This window comes from Centrocercus urophasianus, unplaced genomic scaffold (genome assembly GCF_019232065.1).
Source record: "Centrocercus urophasianus isolate 14NV4802_14NV808 unplaced genomic scaffold, USGS_Curo_1.0 seq_21, whole genome shotgun sequence".
Taxonomy (NCBI): domain Eukaryota; kingdom Metazoa; phylum Chordata; class Aves; order Galliformes; family Phasianidae; genus Centrocercus; species Centrocercus urophasianus.
The window spans coordinates 10,327,150-10,344,347 of record NW_024884767.1 but is presented as its reverse complement, the minus strand read 5'-3'; the positions used below and the strand labels follow the sequence as shown (position 1 = coordinate 10,344,347).

The following is a 17,198-nucleotide window of genomic DNA, read 5'->3' as shown; positions in this document are numbered from 1 at the left end:
CCTCATATCTCAAGACATAGATGAAGACAGTTTAATTCAAACCCCAAATGTCTGAAAGAAATAGATAATCAGTGTCTTGCTTCCCCAGCAGCAATCTAATAACTGGTCAAAAGCAGAGACACATCAAGCACACGTCACAGCCATTTCCTTTAATTTGCCAGCTCTTCAAGACTCAGATTTATTGATGGAACTTTTCTGTTAAGCCACCAGGTTTACGCTTCTGTGCTTGACAAAAGAAACAGCCATGAGTTTTGAAAAGCAACATGGCAAGACTGGAATAAATTCTGTATAGACAACTGAGTAACAAACTTACCTAGTTTCCTTTATTCCTCTTAAGCAAAGCTCTGGAGGGACCAAATCTATTCAAACAGTTACATTTACGTAGAATAAAACCTTCAGAGAACAAGTTTCCATTGCTTTTGGTACGTAAAAACAATGAAAAAAAAAGTGAAAGGAATTTTCCTTCCAAAAATAAGGATTACTCACTTTTGTCACCATAACCACCACAAAGTTCTTCTCATCTATTTTGTACTCTTTAAGAGCAGTATCATCATTAAGAATTTTACCTGGCAAATGAAACATGAAAATTTATAAGAAGTCACGTAACGGGTTATTAGATTTGGCATTCCCTCCCATAAACACAGATCCAAAAGCATATAAAAGTAAGTCTTTTGCATACTTATGAACTTAGTAATTTTGAAGTGTTTCAGCCATTAAGCTTTGGCAGTACAGTTCCAACTATTTTTCCTCCTATGATGTCCATTGTTAGCTGCAACTCTGCTTTGGTACAGTCTGACACTTCCTCTAAGTTTTGAATATGCTTTTAAGTCATTTAAAACAGAAGTGTAAAGTCAATAGTAGAACAAATCTTTCTGTAAACACAGATACAAGTAATGCAGAGAAAAGGTATTAGCATACAGTAAGCCAAACAGAATAACTTATATCTATTTACATACACAATACACAGCAAGAAAACCCGTCCGCTCTTTTCTGCTAGCCCTTCAAATTTACTACACTATCTACAGTTGCCTGCCATAGTTTATCTGCATGACGCAGATTCATGACTTCACAACTTCAAAAAATTATTCATAAAAGAAGGCTAAAGCATTAGAAAATTCTAGAACTGCTGCACATCTGCTACCCATGGACAGAAGTTTTTTTTTTTTTGTTACACTACCACTTCCTACGCTTCATAAGCAGAGATGGTACTGTGGCTATTTACCTCACTTCTACAAGAACTTAAAAATCAGAACTGAATATTCAACAGTAAGTTTTATAATACTTACTTATTCTACTACAGAATTTTCAGTATGTATTTCATGGCTTTAATTGATTCATTTTTTGAATACATGCCAATGGCTACTTCCCCATTTCAGCATTAAAATACAAATTTTCACAACCATTCTCAACTGTAGCATAATACACCATTTAATTGTATCTAGCAAGACATCCTTTTACTGATTGCAAGGAAATTAAGACATACATACACATTACAGCTCTTAAAACATAAATGAGGTGCAACTGCCCCATTCCCCACAGTTTCCACCATGGCCTTTCAGGTCAAATGACCAAGAATATGTTACGCGTAAGGTAGTAGCAGTAATGGTAATGCATGTAGCAGATGGTGCAGCATCTGACTCAGAACCTATACAGGCTTATTTACATTCTTCCAGCACTTCAGGGAAGGAGCTTGCTTCTCAGGACATGCTCTTCTCAGGGGTTTTAGATTCTATGCTAGTACAGATGACAACAGAAGATTTACCTCACTGCTAATTAGCCTTTTTTTTTTTTTTTTTTATATATAAGAAACTGTTTTAGTTACAAATGAGTGTTTTTTCATCAGGTGCAGGTGAAATATCAAGGTGCTATCACTTACACTTTCACCAAAATATGGAAAGACTTAAATCCATTTAAATGTAAAAATATCAATACAACCTTGTATCTCTTCTCCAAGAAAAAAAAATTAATCAAAAGCATGATGTCGTTATGCAAATATGAGAGAATCATTACAAAGAGTAAAGTTTCATTCTGTATGTTATTTTCTACATCTTCTAATGCTTCTGCATCATACAGGATCTTGTGTATCATACAACAACTTCTCCATCAGAAGAGGGGTGGCCAAGCAGAAACAGGGAGGTGATTGTCCCCCTAAGTCCCCCTGACTGTGTCCAGGTCTGGAGCCCCCAGGACAAGAAAGTCAGGGAGCTGTTGGAGAGGGTCCAGAGGAGGGCCACAAAGATGATCAGGGGACTGGAGCACCACCCCTACAAAGACAGGCTGAGGGAGCTGGGCTTGTTCAGCATGGAGAAGAGAAGGCTGCGGGGTGACCGCATTGCAGCCTTTCAGTACTAAAGGGAGCCTATAAACAGGAGGGGAATGAACTCTTTGAAAGGGTAGATAACAACAGGACAAGGGGAAATGGCTTTAAGTTGAGGGAAGGGAGATTTAGGTTGGATGTCAGAGGGAAGTTCTTTACAGAGAGAGTGGTGAGGTGCTGGAACAGCTGCCCAGAGAGGTTGTGGATGCCCCGCCCCTAGAGGTGTTCAAGGCCAGGTTGGATGGGGCCCTGGGCAGCCTGGTCTAGTATTAAATGGGGAGGTTGGTGGCCCTGCATGTGGCAGGGGCGTTGGAGATTCAATGATCCTTGGGTCCCTTCCAACCGTGGCCATTCTGTGATTCTGTGATACAGCGCATGCAGATAGATCCTGGCTTTAGAGAATACACAAACCATATTCTATGATCTTATGCAATCCAATTTATTTTTTTGAATCATAAATTATTAGAAGTGTAATATGATTATATGTATTGTACAAGGCCTATTATATGCCTTAATTATATATGGGACTCTCGCCTTCACCTTCATGTGCATTTTCTTTACTTAAGGACATGGATGAACTTTGCTAAGAAAAAGAGTTGTGAGAAGTTCCGACAAACAAATACAGATTTCTGACTTCTCTTGTGATTACCACCTTTCTATCATAAGTAGTCCTATCTAGACAGGACTAGAGGGAATGGTTTCAAGCTGCATCAGGGGAGATTCAGACTGAACGTTAGGAAAGATGGTGAGGCACTGGAATGGGCTGCACAGGGAGGTGGTGGAGTCACCGGTGCTGGAGATGTTGAAGGAAATTTGGATGTTGTGTTGAGGGATATGGTTTGGTGAGAACTATTGGTGACAGGTGGATGGTTGGACTGGATGATCTTGTAGGTCTTTTCCAACCTGAGTGATTCTGTGATTCAGCTTATTACCCGTGAAAAACTACTACTGCTTACAAAGTAGTAAAGACCAGGGAGAAAAAAAAAAATTTCATTCAGGCACGATGTAAGAGAAAAAAGCAGAACTGTGGGTTCTGTGATGAAATGTTTTGCATTCTGACTTAAAGCGAAAGCAAGAACTGGCTCTGTGATTTAATAATCATTGAGGTAAAAAAGTAACAGGAAAATATTAGCATAAATCTCAGTGAACTATGTTAGTACTAAAGGATTAATTTTGTATCTTTATCTGCTTTTTGCTACCACAGAACACACACTTTTAAATGACTGTCTGGAAGTACCACAAATTACAAAAACAAGAACACTTGAAACTGGAAAAAAACAGTTTTGGTGATGGTTTTTTGTCAGTCTCAAAGAAAAACACTATTTAATTGCCTGAGATAAACAGAGAAATGCTTCAGGTAAACACAATATAAGCTGAACGAAAGATAAGAGTTAACTGTAAGTCCCAATTTCTTGTAACAAAAGTCAATTCCACCTAGTTCACATCATCCATAAGTGAAGCCATTAGCATATCACATTACAAGAAGAGAGGTAACAACAGAAACACATACATACATTAAAACCTGAAAGAATTTTATTTAAAGTTAGGAATTCTCTTTAGCAATGAGATCTGTTGGGTTGGGTTTTTTTTGCTTAAACTTAGTTTATGTTTCAGAACTTATCTTTATAAGACTTAAGATCCAAATCAAAGCATAACAAATATGGTAAATTCAGATAAAGTATTTCCAAAATCTTCATTACCTGCATAAATTAGTTTTTGACCAGCAACTGGAAAAGCATCTTTCCCCCTTTCTGATTCTATCTTCTCTTTCAGCGCCTTCACCTAAAGCATAGAAGTCTTGTTTAAAAAAAAAAAACAAACCATAGGTTTACAATATAAACATTAAGTGTACTTTGTTCCATACAATTTTATTACTAAAAAGTAATTTGCAGTTAAATCTTATGTACTTCATTGATAAAGTACAGCAGTCTTCCAAAGACATCAGCACAGACACTTTATCAGTATGAAGTGTACCCCCCACAAATAACCCGTTTATCCATAAAATTCTTCTCTCTCATCTTAACTGCATTAGATTAAGCACAAGCTTACAACACAATGAAAAGTTGAGAAATTTGGGCAGAAAATACTTTTACCTACTTCCATTTTCTGTTCTTTGAATGCTGGGGGCAGACCATGCACAGCTGAAACATTTATCATAATGACTCTTTATGGAATGTTTGATTGCTTGCTTTATTTGTTATTGCTTTATTTTTGTTAAGGTCACCATGACATTTGATTTAACTCACTGGGATTACCAGAACCACTGATAAGCAGCAATTTGTGCAAACTCTCTCGTTGTTCATTTTACAGAAGTAGCTTCCAACTCTTTTCCCTTCCTGGTAACATGCAGACCTTTGCGTATCAAATTTAAGCCTACAAAATTAATTTTGTGATCATCTTCTCCAGAAAGATTGCATTACAATACAATAACCGAGGAGATAAAACATAAACATACAGAAACATAAAAACACAGACAGATGAAGGTTGTTCCTGTAGAAATGTTTGTACTAACACATTCGCAATCATATTTTAATGCCTGCATCAAAACATTCATTCCTGCTTCTTGGCAGATTCTCCCAATACAGATACAAAAGACAGCCAATTGATTATGAACTGATTAATCCAAACTAATACCACCTTCTGTGTTCCTGTATATTCATAACTTTTTTTTTAATTAAAAGCTTGATCCTGTTATTAAGTTCCTATCTAGCAATTTAACCAGCTACACATGGGAGAATGCATTTAACCTGACAGCTGGACTAGACTAACCATTTTTTTTTGCACCATGGGTTAATTGCAAAATCATCATTTTTGTTAATTTTTAAAGCAGTAGTTCACTGCTAGGGTTGCTTAAGTAGTAAATACACTAAAACATTTTCACATGTCAAAGCTAAATTTACTGAGACTCACAAAGGCCAACTTTTCAACAAAATTAAGATCTCTCATCCACTCAACACGCAGCCATACTTCCTAACTTCACATCTTTCTTCTGTGAATGTCTTAGACCTTTGTGTTATCTTTCTCCTTTTCTTTTCAGCAGCCCCCCTTCTTCTTCCTCTTGGATTTTGTGAGGCACCTTATCACAGTAATCCCTGTCCACCAAGGACTGATGAAATTTGAACACTGACAAAGAAGCTGCATCTTTTCAACAGTAATATAAAAAGAAGCGCTCGTTTTACCATGCTTTATTACCTCACAGAACAGGCATTCAGAATCAAACCTAATACCCAAGCCTGCACCTGATATAGGTGATTAAATCACTAGTGATAGAAAGATACAGAGGACAAGATATGATGCTGTCTGTGGGACAATGCTGAAATAAGAACCCAACTCTTTTTTCCCCCCTCAGCAGTTGGAAAGAGACACTATTGGTACCCTTACTGAGTGTGCCACTTCAGGACCTGACAAAAGCTTTATGATCCACCTCCAGCTAGTCACTTGCTTTTCCATAGCAAAATTAATAGCAGCTCACAACTAGGTATCTCTCCAAGACATTTAATACTAACAATTCACTGATAGCATCACCATTCTCTTGCATTTAGTTTGACAAAGGTCCACTCTACCCCTGGATTTATGCTTGTTTAATGGCTTAATGTTGTTTCTCCCAAGAAGTAAAAAAATGAAGTTATGAATTCCTACCCAGTTATTACTTCAAGCTGACAGTCACTCACAACACAACAGTTCTGCCTAGGCCATGGATAAGCAAAGCAATTTTTCTGAATTCAACATTATGTACCAGCACTGACTGAAGTTCCCTGCTCCACCAGGGAAAACTGTCAAATCATGCTGAAAGGGACATGTTCTAGAAGCCTACGTCTTAACATACTGCTTACCTATTTCATGTACTTCTGTACTTGTACTAATGACTCAAAGAGTGATGTCTCAAATATGCTCCTTCCACTTAGCCACTGGGTTTGCCATAGATTAGAAAAATAATATAATGTGATCCTTTTTGACAGTGAAATTTAAGGCTCGCTTCACATCCTCTGCACTCAGTCAAGCTATTGTTTTCAGACATCTCCTGACTTCTATTTTCCTCATGTTTTAGTTCTATTCCAGAATACTTCTATTTTTTTCCTACAAGGAACAAAACTAAAAGTCTGCTGTCTCAAATAGAAACATCTTAACAGCTAAATATAATTTAGGTTGGGACAGACAAAACACACACATTAACTGCTACACAATAATTGTAACTATACACAATAATTGAACCCCCATGTAAAGGAGTTCCTTACTTTGGTAAAATATTAACAGCAAATTACAAGGATGCTTTTGCTGTCCAACTCATGTGCAACGATATCACTGACACACTGCAAGTGACCTGCCCTCACTCAAAGCCTTTTGTGCAAGCCCATTTCAACAGACAAGGTTATGCTGTCTTCCTTCTGGCACGTGGCTGGAGGTGTACAGCACACCTCTCCAGATACAGAGAAACAGTACTGCCAACAAAATTAAGTTAAATGTGTTAGCTGTGATGATGACCAAATAATAAGCAGTACTCTTTGCTTCATAGTCATGCTATAGTAGTAGCACATTTGGAAATGCTGCACTCATGGGTGGTTTTACACCACATTCAGTAAGTAAATCTTAGTAACCAACTATTAATCTTAAAAACCCGCTGGGGTTCACAATAGCGGGATGAAGGTGCTGAAGGGTGAATGAGTTTAGACAACCACTCTGACTCTTCAGTTCTTTTATATATTATCTCTGATATTGTCATCACTGCTCCACACAAGTAGCAGCCAGCACAATCAACAGTGTTTCTGCTGTTCTACTATCCACATCCCTTCTGAGAGACCAGGCCATCGCCCCAAAGGGTGCAATGCCAAATACTCATCAATGTTTTCATGGATCATTATAACAACTGCTTCTCCAAAATGTCAATGCACAAGATGCAAGGACAAGTCCCTTTACAGTTTCCAGTTTCCTTCAGTTAACACTAAACTCAGTTTCTACATACAACTTCTGCTGGCTTCAGTGGAGCAGGGGTCAGTGCCGACTTTCCTACAAGCTCATTCTACCCAATTGAAACTGTCAACCCATAACCTCCAGCGGGAGCACTTCCTGCTAGACTTCTACCCTGAGCACAGCTCAGAGCACAGGATGATGTTCACATACACAAGACACCAGCAGTGGAATCCCCTTTTCACAGTCCAAACACTCCCTATACACCCTACTTCTCACAGCCGGTGTTTTATTACTGTTTTTTTCTTTTTTTAATGACCTTTTACAATAGAATGGACTTAATTTCCCTAGTTGCTGTCTTGAGGATCAAAGACTTGAACAATGGGATTACTTCTGAAAACCTGCAAAAAACTGTTGAGTATATCAGCCATCTCCCATGTCAGTTGCTGCCAGCCCCTGTCCTGCTCATCAAGGTGGGGATTACACTTTCTTTAATATTCATTTTCTGACCAAAGTACCTGCAAAAGCCCTTCTTAGTATTATTCATACTCCTTGCCAAATTCAGTTCCAACTGTTCTTTAGCTTTCCTGACCCTACTCCTACATATCTGGGCAATGTCTCTACAGTCTTCCCAGTATATATGTCTCTGGCTCCATTGCCTACGCATTTTCATCTTAGATGTGAGTTTTACCAGGATATCCTTATTCATCCATGCTGCTCTCCTGTTTTCCTTACATGACTTCTTATACATGGGAATTGAGAGCTCTCATACTCTAACAATATCCTTACACAGCTGCCAGCTCTGTTCTGCTCCTTAATCCTTAACAGCAATCTCTGGAGGTCCCATTTAATAATTCCTCAAACAACTGGAAATCTGCTACAATTCAAGACTGTAACTTCAGTCTTCATCTGACCCATATCCCTCAAGTTATGGAATTCTACTAGGACATGACCACTGTGGCTCAGGCAGCTACTAGTCCTGACCCCTCTAATTAACTCATCTGTGTCAGTAAGCAAAAAGTCCACTAACACTTCTCCTTTGGTTGTACTGTCACTTGGATCAAGACATTTTCCTCAATGCAGCCCAAGCCTCCTGAACTACTTGTTGTTGTGCCACTTTTCTACATGTAAGTCTGCACAGAAATACAGTCAGCTGCAGATGTTAGCATCCAATTGTTAGAGATAGATGTTCACGAAACACCCTAAAGTATATTTTTCTGAAGAGTAACTGCCTGTTCTTCTCGTTTCAGCCACTATTTAGCCTGAAGGCCCGACCCCCTTCACCTGCAAAGAATACAATACCAATTCAAGGAAATAAAAAGACATAACTGATACATCCAATTCAACAGTAAGATGCTAAAGATAAAATTTCCTCTTGTAGCTCTAGCTGGAGTGACTTAAGTCTGGGCACTCACTGAAGCTATGATACCTGTGCTTCTAGTACATCAATAGAAGCACTCCCCAAATCACCTGAGTTATGTCAGACACAGTAGTCTGAACCAGCTTCGCTTAGACTTGAAATATAAATGCTCATTTTTCAAGCAAAAAAGAAGCCTGTCACTACCGTTCAGAAGGGCAGCAGTATCTTCCAACCAAAGGCATAATGAGACACTGAAAACAGTAATAACCTGAACTTTGCCTCTACCACATTATATCTCCAACTCTTTAGATTTTCTAGACACTAACATAACCATCAATACAGAGTTATTAAGTAAAAATTACTTTCTGGAAAGAAACAGCAGCAGCAAATTGATCTGCTAATTTGGGAAAATAGGTTTTAAGATGCACAGTAAACTTCTACATCCATAGAATCATGACATTTTTCACATAAAACACTGCACAAGCAGCCCACGCTTCAACAGGCTCTCCAAGAGGGTCTTATGGGAGACCATCTAGATCTTATGGAAGTCCAAGCAGACAGCATCCGACGCCCCACCCTTATCCATCATACCAGTGATTTCATTAAAGAAGCTTATCAGCCATCCTGCAGGCCACTAAGTATCACACAGCCTCTTGCTCATGCGCCCCAAGCAGGATGGAGGAGAAAGTGAGAAAGAACTCCTGTGCAGAGATAAAGACAGTTTATCACTGTAAAGCAAAAGCAGTGTGTGCAACCAAAGCAAAACAAGGAGTTAATTCACTGCTTTCCCATCAGTGGGCAAATGTTAGAGGCTTCCTGGAAAGCAGGGCTTATCACGCTTAACAGTTTTTTGGGAAGACAAACAGTACACTATGACCTCCCCTTCTTCCTTTTTCCCAGCCTCTATGTACGAACATGACTGCCTCTTGGTGAATACATGCTTACTGCTCCTGGTATTTTTCCTCCCCTTTATGTGCACAGAAACAGCTTCTAGAACTCTCGAAAGACAGTTCCCTCACCTCTCCAAAGACTGAGCTGAGGCTGACCAGGTCCTCCTTCTTGCTTATTTTGAACACAAGGTATCTGCTTTACTTCAGTCTTCAGTCATTTCTCCTCATTGCCACAATCAAACAAAAACTGTAGGAAGTGTCTCTGCAATCACACTTCTAAGCAATCTCAGCACTCATGAGTGCATCCCATGAGGGCTCATAGACTTAGGAATGCCGAAGCATTTCCCTTCAACAAAGATACACCTTTCTCGCTCCAGCCTCTCCCCCAGCCTCTGGGACCTGAAGTGTAACTTTGCTGGCAAAGACTGATGCAAAAGTGGCATTCATTACCTCAGCCTTTTTATTGTCCCAGGTAACCAGATCTATTTTCTTGAGAACAGGGCCCACTTTTTCCTTTTGTACTTGTAGAAGTTCTTCTTGTTGCCCTGACTGTCCTTGGCCAGATGTTATTTTCTCTGATTTCTGTTAGTTTTCCCTAACTTGATAACAGCTGACCAGATGTTTTGCATTTGAGCTTGAAGGAGGTGATCCTTGAATATCAGCCATATTTCTCGGGATCCTCCTCCCTTCAGGGCTTTATCCCACAATACTCTCACAAGATCCTTGGAAAGGCTAGTTTGCTTTTCTGAAGTCTTCAGTTATGAGCTTGCTATACATCCTCCCTGCCGTCCTAAACACCTTGAAAACCCAATATTTCATAGCTACTGCAGCCAAGGCTGCCTTTGACCTTCACATTCCCCAACAGCTCCCTCTTGTTGGCTAGAACAAAGCCCAGCACAACACCTCTCTCAGGGGTTCCCTTTAGCACATGAAGAAGGAAGTTATCAATAACACATTCCAGCAATATCTTGGATTGGTTATACCATGCTGTGCTGCCCCTCCAACAGATATCCAACAGGCTGTCTAAAGCCCCTCATGAGAGCGTGTGAACATGAAGCTGTTCCTATCCTTTTGCAAAGTGACTCACCTACCCTCTTTCATTCTTCCCAATAAGATGGCCTGTTGTAGACCCTCACTACAACGTCACCTAGCCCCATCCTCTCTTAAATCCTAATCTATAAACCACTGGTCAGCTCCTCATCTGTACCCAGGCAGAGCTCCACACACTCCAGGTAGCCAGTAACACAGAATAAAATACTCCCTCTTCATCTCCTCAGGTCTGTATCCTTCCATTACAACACTCCAGTCAGCCATCCCACCACATCTCCTTCATGCTAGTAAGATCAGAGCCCTGCAACTGTATACATACGTAACTCATCTTGCTTGTTCCCCAGTGTTTGCTGGTGTATAGGAGCTTAGAGCCGCCGTAGCATGCTAAGTACACATTTATTTAGGACAATACCAATTGCTTGGGACACTTTTTCCATAGCGGTACCTTACAAGCACTTTCTTGCTTGCTTGCTTGCCAGAACCCCCATTCCTTTCCATGGGGCTGCTTTTCCCCTCCCTCATACCCCACTCTGTACACATAGACGAGACTGATTTTTGTTGGAGCACACTCCTGGGATATTCAGTACAGCTTAGGTTAACACCTAGCCTAAATTTCTGAACGTCAAAAACACAGTACAAGAGGGTATGATTTGCACATCCTAAAATCTCTCCACATCTAACAATAAAGCATATTAAGTACACATGAGAATATTAAGAGCTTCAAAATTCCCTAACCAAGCATCCTGTGAATCCTGTGCAGTGTTAAACAAGCAGGCATCTCGTTGTGTCAAAAAACCTTTATGTAAAAGCCCACCGTAGAAGGATGAGGCTAGCAAAGTTTTCTTCGCATAGTGAATGTATCTTTCACTTCTCCCCTTCGTGACAGTGAGGATGTTAAGGCTAATAGCACAGGGAAACTGATAAAGAAACAGGACAGCCTTGCTTAAAATTACTATTTCACTTTAAAACAGATTTTAAAAATATTTGTTGAATTTTTTTAGAAAAGCTTATTTCAGACTTACACAGCAATAACTGGCACAAGACTTAGAAGTTTGTAATGCCAATCGTATCGGTTCAGATGAGATTTATCTAGACAGGTCTGCATCAGTTTCAGACTGCTTATTCCCTTCTAACACATAGCTTAACGTATTCTCTTCACAGTTAGTCAATGAGCACAATAACCAGCTTGTGTCCATAAATGCACATTCTGATTTGACCTGGTTAAGTCTGAATGCTCAGGTACTGAACTGCTTTGTGCAGAACTAGAACTACTACAGCTAGTAAATCCATCCTCTATAAAAAGCACGATGAGTACAGCATTGATTCTGATGTACTCCTATAGCTTTGTCTCCTCTCCTGCCCTTCCCCCCCACAGAAAAAGCCATGCTTGCAAAAATTTCTTCATTTGATAATAACCCCTCTCAGACAAAATGGCCTGAGGCTAATTTTTTCCCAACTTTTATTCAATTAAAATACTTGACAGTCCTTATCTACTGCTTCCAAAAGCAAGAGTACTTCATCCTCTCAGTCTGATTTTTCATCAGTAAAACGGCTCAGTGGGCTAGCACTTCACAACATAACAGCACAAAATAAAGCCAGGTTATTAAAAACACATTTTGAACTACACATTTTAACCGCCTGATCAAGCAGAAAATTAATCAACCTTTTGTGTAAAAGCTTTAAGCCAAATCAGTTATTTTGAAGCATATTTCTTCATATTCTCCCCAGAAAGTATATTTTAGTGCTTTCCTTTCTACTGATGAGAGTTCTCTATTACAAGCATAAACTCTTGCTAGAATACTGTCTTGCATTCTAACATCAAATCTCTTCAGACTGATATTTACTCAGAATGCAAGGAGAAAGTGCTAGAAACAGAAGCCAATTTTAGCGCAACAAGTTTCCCCAGCCTATCACAACTAGATCATTTTTGGCCTTGTCACAGCATAGGGCACAGCTCCAAGTAAACAAGTCTACCTCCAGCAGCAAAACACGCAAGTGTAGTTCAAAGACTAAAAGCAATGTTCCCTGAACTCTCAGAGTGGACACATTTATTCAAAGATGCCAGAAAATTCCCTAAAGGATTCAGTGCTATCTACTAAAAGTAGTATTTTTCAAAGTCTGAGAAAACCCAAACAGACATTTGGTTAGTACTCTGGGTTTGAAAGTTTCCCCCTTCTCCTTATTAATTTCTAATATCCGCAGCACTTTTTACAGTAAGTCTGCCCTTAATTTTCTAAAACACTATCCTAGGAACTTTAAACACATTTTCACCTTGACGCCTCAAGGACTGACACAGCCAAGGCCTAATCCTGCACACCTTTATGGAGAGTGTTCCCCAAATCCTAACCATGTTGCATCTGCCTGAGCACCTGCTCTTAGCCGAGGCCAGACTGTGCTCATAAGAAGCTTTCCCGTCGCTGCTGCAGCTCAGTGGGAACACATCTGCATGCAGATGGTGCAAGCAAGTTTCACATCACATAACTTCTTACTGATGCATTTTGCTGTCTCACAGGCTGGCAACATTCTCCCAGCCCTTCCCTTGCCCTCCTTTTTCCAAGACTTTCCTCAAAGAAGAGAAGAGCAGATAAGATTACAGGAGAATTTCTCCCAGCAGTAAGTAAAGAGCAACGTTTCAGATCCTTGGTGGCTTCTAATACATGCTTCAGCGAGCAATTCGCCATCTGCCCGTCACACCGTTGGGCCAAACGAGCTCAACCAGATTTTGGCTGTCCTCCTGGATTGTTTTTACAGACGGAGGAGGGCAAGCCAACAGGCCTGGCAGCAGCAGGCACAGCACAAATTTAAGGCTGCTGCAGACACCTCCAGGCCCAGTTCACAGTTCTGCTCCAAGGAAAGCACTTGCACAAGTGCGCAAGGACCTTCCCCGGGACTCCCTCCCCTCAAGGAGCTCCCGAAGGCACCCAGCAACCTGCAGCGTGCCAGCAATCACCCACCCGCACCCCCATAGCAGTAGAGCGGCAGGGGCGGCCCCGCCGCTTTTTCTGCTCGTGCTTTTTCGGCGGGAAGCCGCGTGCCACCGCCCCGCTTCCCCTTCCCCCTCCAGCGCCGTGCCCCCAGGACGGGCGAGGGCCGGAGCTGCCGCCATTCTCCGCGGCCGCCGCCTCGGCGGAGCCCACCTGCCCCGCGCCGGAGCGTACGAGCTGCCCGGAGCGGAGCAACTCTACCGGCCCAGGCCTCCCCGCCGGGCCAAAAGGAAAGTATTTCCCTGCTCTCCGCGCACCGGTAACCCCGCGGTCCTCCCAGCCCCTTCCCCCGCAACCCGGCCCACCCTGCTCCCGTCGCACCCTCCCGCAGCCGCAGCTCGGGCACGGCGCTCCCGGGACGGGGAGAGGCCCGCAGCTCGGGAGAAGCGGATGCGTCCTTATCCCCCCCCGCTCCCGCACCGTCTCCTCGGGGTCGATGTCGATGCGGAACGTCTGCTGTTGCAGCGTCTTCAGGGTGATCTGCATGGCGGCGGTGGCGGTGGCGGTGGCGGCGGGCCGTCCGGCACCCCGGGTCGCCGTACGACACGGCACAGCGGGAAGAGTGGAGGCGGAGCGGCGGCGCGCTGTCGCCTCACGGCCCCGAGCAGACGCGGCGGCTCCCGGGACTGAGCGAGCGGAAGGCAGCGGGTGCGAGGAGTAACGGCTGCGGGCCGAGCGGGGGAGGGGTGGGGGGAGGCGTGGGACGGGCGGAGTGCGCACGCGCCGTCTCGTGGGGGTGGTGCGTGCGTCGTCGCTGAGCCGGGAAGCGCCAGGCGCATGCGCTTCTGGGCTTCCCGCCGGCGCCTCGCGCCTGTGGGGCCGCCAATGGCGACGGTGAGGTAGTGCGGTGGCCGGGTGGGGCTACTGCCTTGGCTGTGGGATCGAGTTCTCAGCGATGCGGTGGGCCGCGGGAGAGACTGGAGCGACCGGTTACTTGCTTAGGATGGAGGCGGGCAACACTAACCGGGCAGCGTGGTGGCTGGATCCTTCTGGTGCTGCTGCTGGAGTTACTGCTGCCCCGTGAGGAGCTGCTGACCTCCTTTTCCCTCGAGATTCGTCAGGCTGCGAAGAGCGATCCCTGCTGTGCATAGCGTTCAACCCACTGTTGAACCAGCTGCTCTGACACGAGAAATACCTGCCCTTGTTCCTTACAGCTGCTTCCATTTGTAGGTGTGGGACCTTGCACTGCGTTTTCTTGGTCCTCAAGGCAAAAGAGGATGGTAATACTAGGTGAATATAGGGCATAGACCCTGGATGTCTTAAATCATGCCTTGGCCACTCACCATAATTCTCATTAACGGAAGTCACGCTTCAATTCATTATTAGGAGTTTCATAATAACTTCCTACAGGCAGTGGAGGTGCATCACAGAGCGAAGGGGAAGGGGCGGCTGCCTCCCTGCAGTGGGGTGTGGGTGCCTGTGGGCTGTACACACAGGTGTGCTGCTTCTGTCTTCACCCCCCTGAGGCCATGGTGCACAGCTGCTGGGCAGCCAGAGCCTCCCGGGGCTTCTGCACCCGAAGAGAAACTGCTGAGTGTTGCTGGTAGGAATCCGGCGTTCTTGGCAGCGCACAGTAGCTTGCTTGCATTGCAGAGCGCCATTCAGAACTAGAGGCTTGAGATAAAATATCACTTGCTATTTTTTGCATGACTGTTTACAACCTGAAATACACTGTTTGCTCACTTTCACTGTTGCTCGATCCCAGATTTAGTTCTTTTGCAGATAGAAAGGATATTTTTCTCTACTTAGCATTTAGCAGTCCAATGTACATTCTGCTGAATGAATGTAAATGAAAGTACTTTGTGCTGAGCAATTGTGTTAGTTTCACTACTCCTTTTTGTTCAGACTGTGTTGAAAGGAAACTACTCATACCCTCATTTTTGTGGTTGCTGGTTGTAGTACAAAACAGCTCTGCACAGTTTGTGTTGGGGCGAGTGTTCATTTACATGTGGTTGCTTGGTTCTGCCCTGAAATCTTGTAAAAGCCTTAACATAACTGAGAATCAGCTCCGGAGAGGCTGTGAACCGGTAAGGATGATGTTTTTTGTGACTTTGAGCTTGGAGCAAAAAAAGAGAATGTTGGTGAAAAAAAGCTGAATGTTTTTCCACTTCAGAGTGGTATGGAACTTAGGGACAGCTGACTGTATGGAGCCCACTTCAGATGAACAGGTTCTTGATGTTTTCTGTAGCTCAAAACTTTCAGCTCCATAAACAAGTTGTGGCAGGGTTGAAATTCCTTTTTCAGGCTGGTTTCTATCATTTATAGAATTGAGGTATTTTTCCAGAGTATACTGAGTGTAGTTTCATGGTACTTCTTAAGTCAGTGCTTGGGTTTTTTTTTGCTGGGTTTTTTTTCCATTTTGTATGGAAGTAAATAAAACTTTTCATCCAAGAATAATTTAGTTACTTAATCATTGATTTCCTTGGAGCACTAAACAGTTGGAAGGGAAGGAAATAAAAATGACTTAGGTATGAGAAGCACTGGTATTTTTCTCTGAGAACGGTTAGCTGATGGACCTGAAAGGGCTGTTTTTACAGTAGGAGGACTTTACAGTACTTCAGAGTACAGTCTCACTGCAAGCTATTTTAATATTTAGACTTATTTTGAGATTGTGTCCTGTCTTTGGTCCTGTCTGTGCTGTAGTAACAAGCACAAATGGAAGCTGAAAGCTGCATGCTGGTCTTCTGTAGCTCAGCAGAGCTGCATTGGAAAGGCAAGACATCTGAGTATTTCCAAAACAATACTAATTACTGTGTATGACATTAGAGTGGCAAATAACATAGTGAGCGCATTGCTATTACTGCAGTTGGACAGTGTAACACTAAAGGGTCTTCCTAACTTCATGGCTGCACTGAGGAGCTGTTGAATGGATTGCTCTCTGCCCTACAAAGAGCTCCTAGGGAAATTATGTCAGAAGTTGGCAACAATTAATCTGGATTATTGAGTCAAGAATAATATTTATCTAGAAAATAGTGGATCAAATCCTGCAGGTCTAACCGGGCCTACTATGAATAAATTAAAACAGTGTATTTTTGTATGAGTCATAAATCATATTACAGTCATCACTGTGGTTAACTAAAAGTATTTTAATCTAATCAAAATACAGTTAAAACTCACTTAAAGAAGTTTGATTTCAAATGTACTGCTTTACACACAGATTAATACTTTCAATGGTGGCATGAAGAATTAAACACCAAAATAGATCCTGTTACACATACGTGACTATGGACTTATGCATTACTTGCTTCTGAGCATGAGTTTCCAACACTTCGCTTTTTCTCCTTACATTAGGATAAAAGAGAACAATATTGAGACTTCTATTACGGCATTCATAGCTTTTAACAGGCCATCTGCTTTGGAGTAATGTAACTGCTGCAGAGCATTGCTTTCCTGGTATATGCATAACCTGACAGATGGAGAATGTGAGCCCTCTGGATTCATCAGGAAATCACTTTTATGTGTAGCTTCTCTATACATTTCTAGCCATTTGTAAAACACTGCTAACTCCTAGGTCACAGAGACTACAAAATCACAGAATCACTGCCATTTGCAGGGATATATAGGTTGTCCTTACTCCAGATTTCTTAGGGTGGAGTCAAAAACAAATTCAGACCTGGTGTGCAGAGCTTTGTCCAGCCAGGTTTTGAAAACCTCCAAGGACAGAAATCCCACAGTCTCTGTGACTCCTACCA

General features: G+C 42.3%; 1 protein-coding gene across 2 annotated transcripts in view; it reads right to left on the bottom strand.

Annotated features, from left to right (window-relative positions):
- Positions 1–14,036, bottom strand: part of RAD23B (RAD23 homolog B, nucleotide excision repair protein) — a 33,447-nt gene extending 19,411 nt beyond the window's left edge. Inside the window, exons 1-3 of one of the 2 annotated variants that reach the window (XM_042822781.1) lie at positions 13,927–14,036; positions 4,018–4,099; positions 487–566 (exon numbers count right to left, since the gene is read on the bottom strand). In XM_042822781.1, coding sequence (XP_042678715.1) covers positions 487–566; positions 4,018–4,099; positions 13,927–13,992 — 228 coding nt within the window. In that variant the 5' untranslated portion in view covers positions 13,993–14,036. Of the gene's footprint in view, positions 1–486; positions 567–4,017; positions 4,115–13,926 lie in introns of both variants that reach the window. The other variant, XM_042822782.1, reaches the window with a different exon arrangement.
- Positions 14,037–17,198: the final 3,162 nt, after the last annotated feature.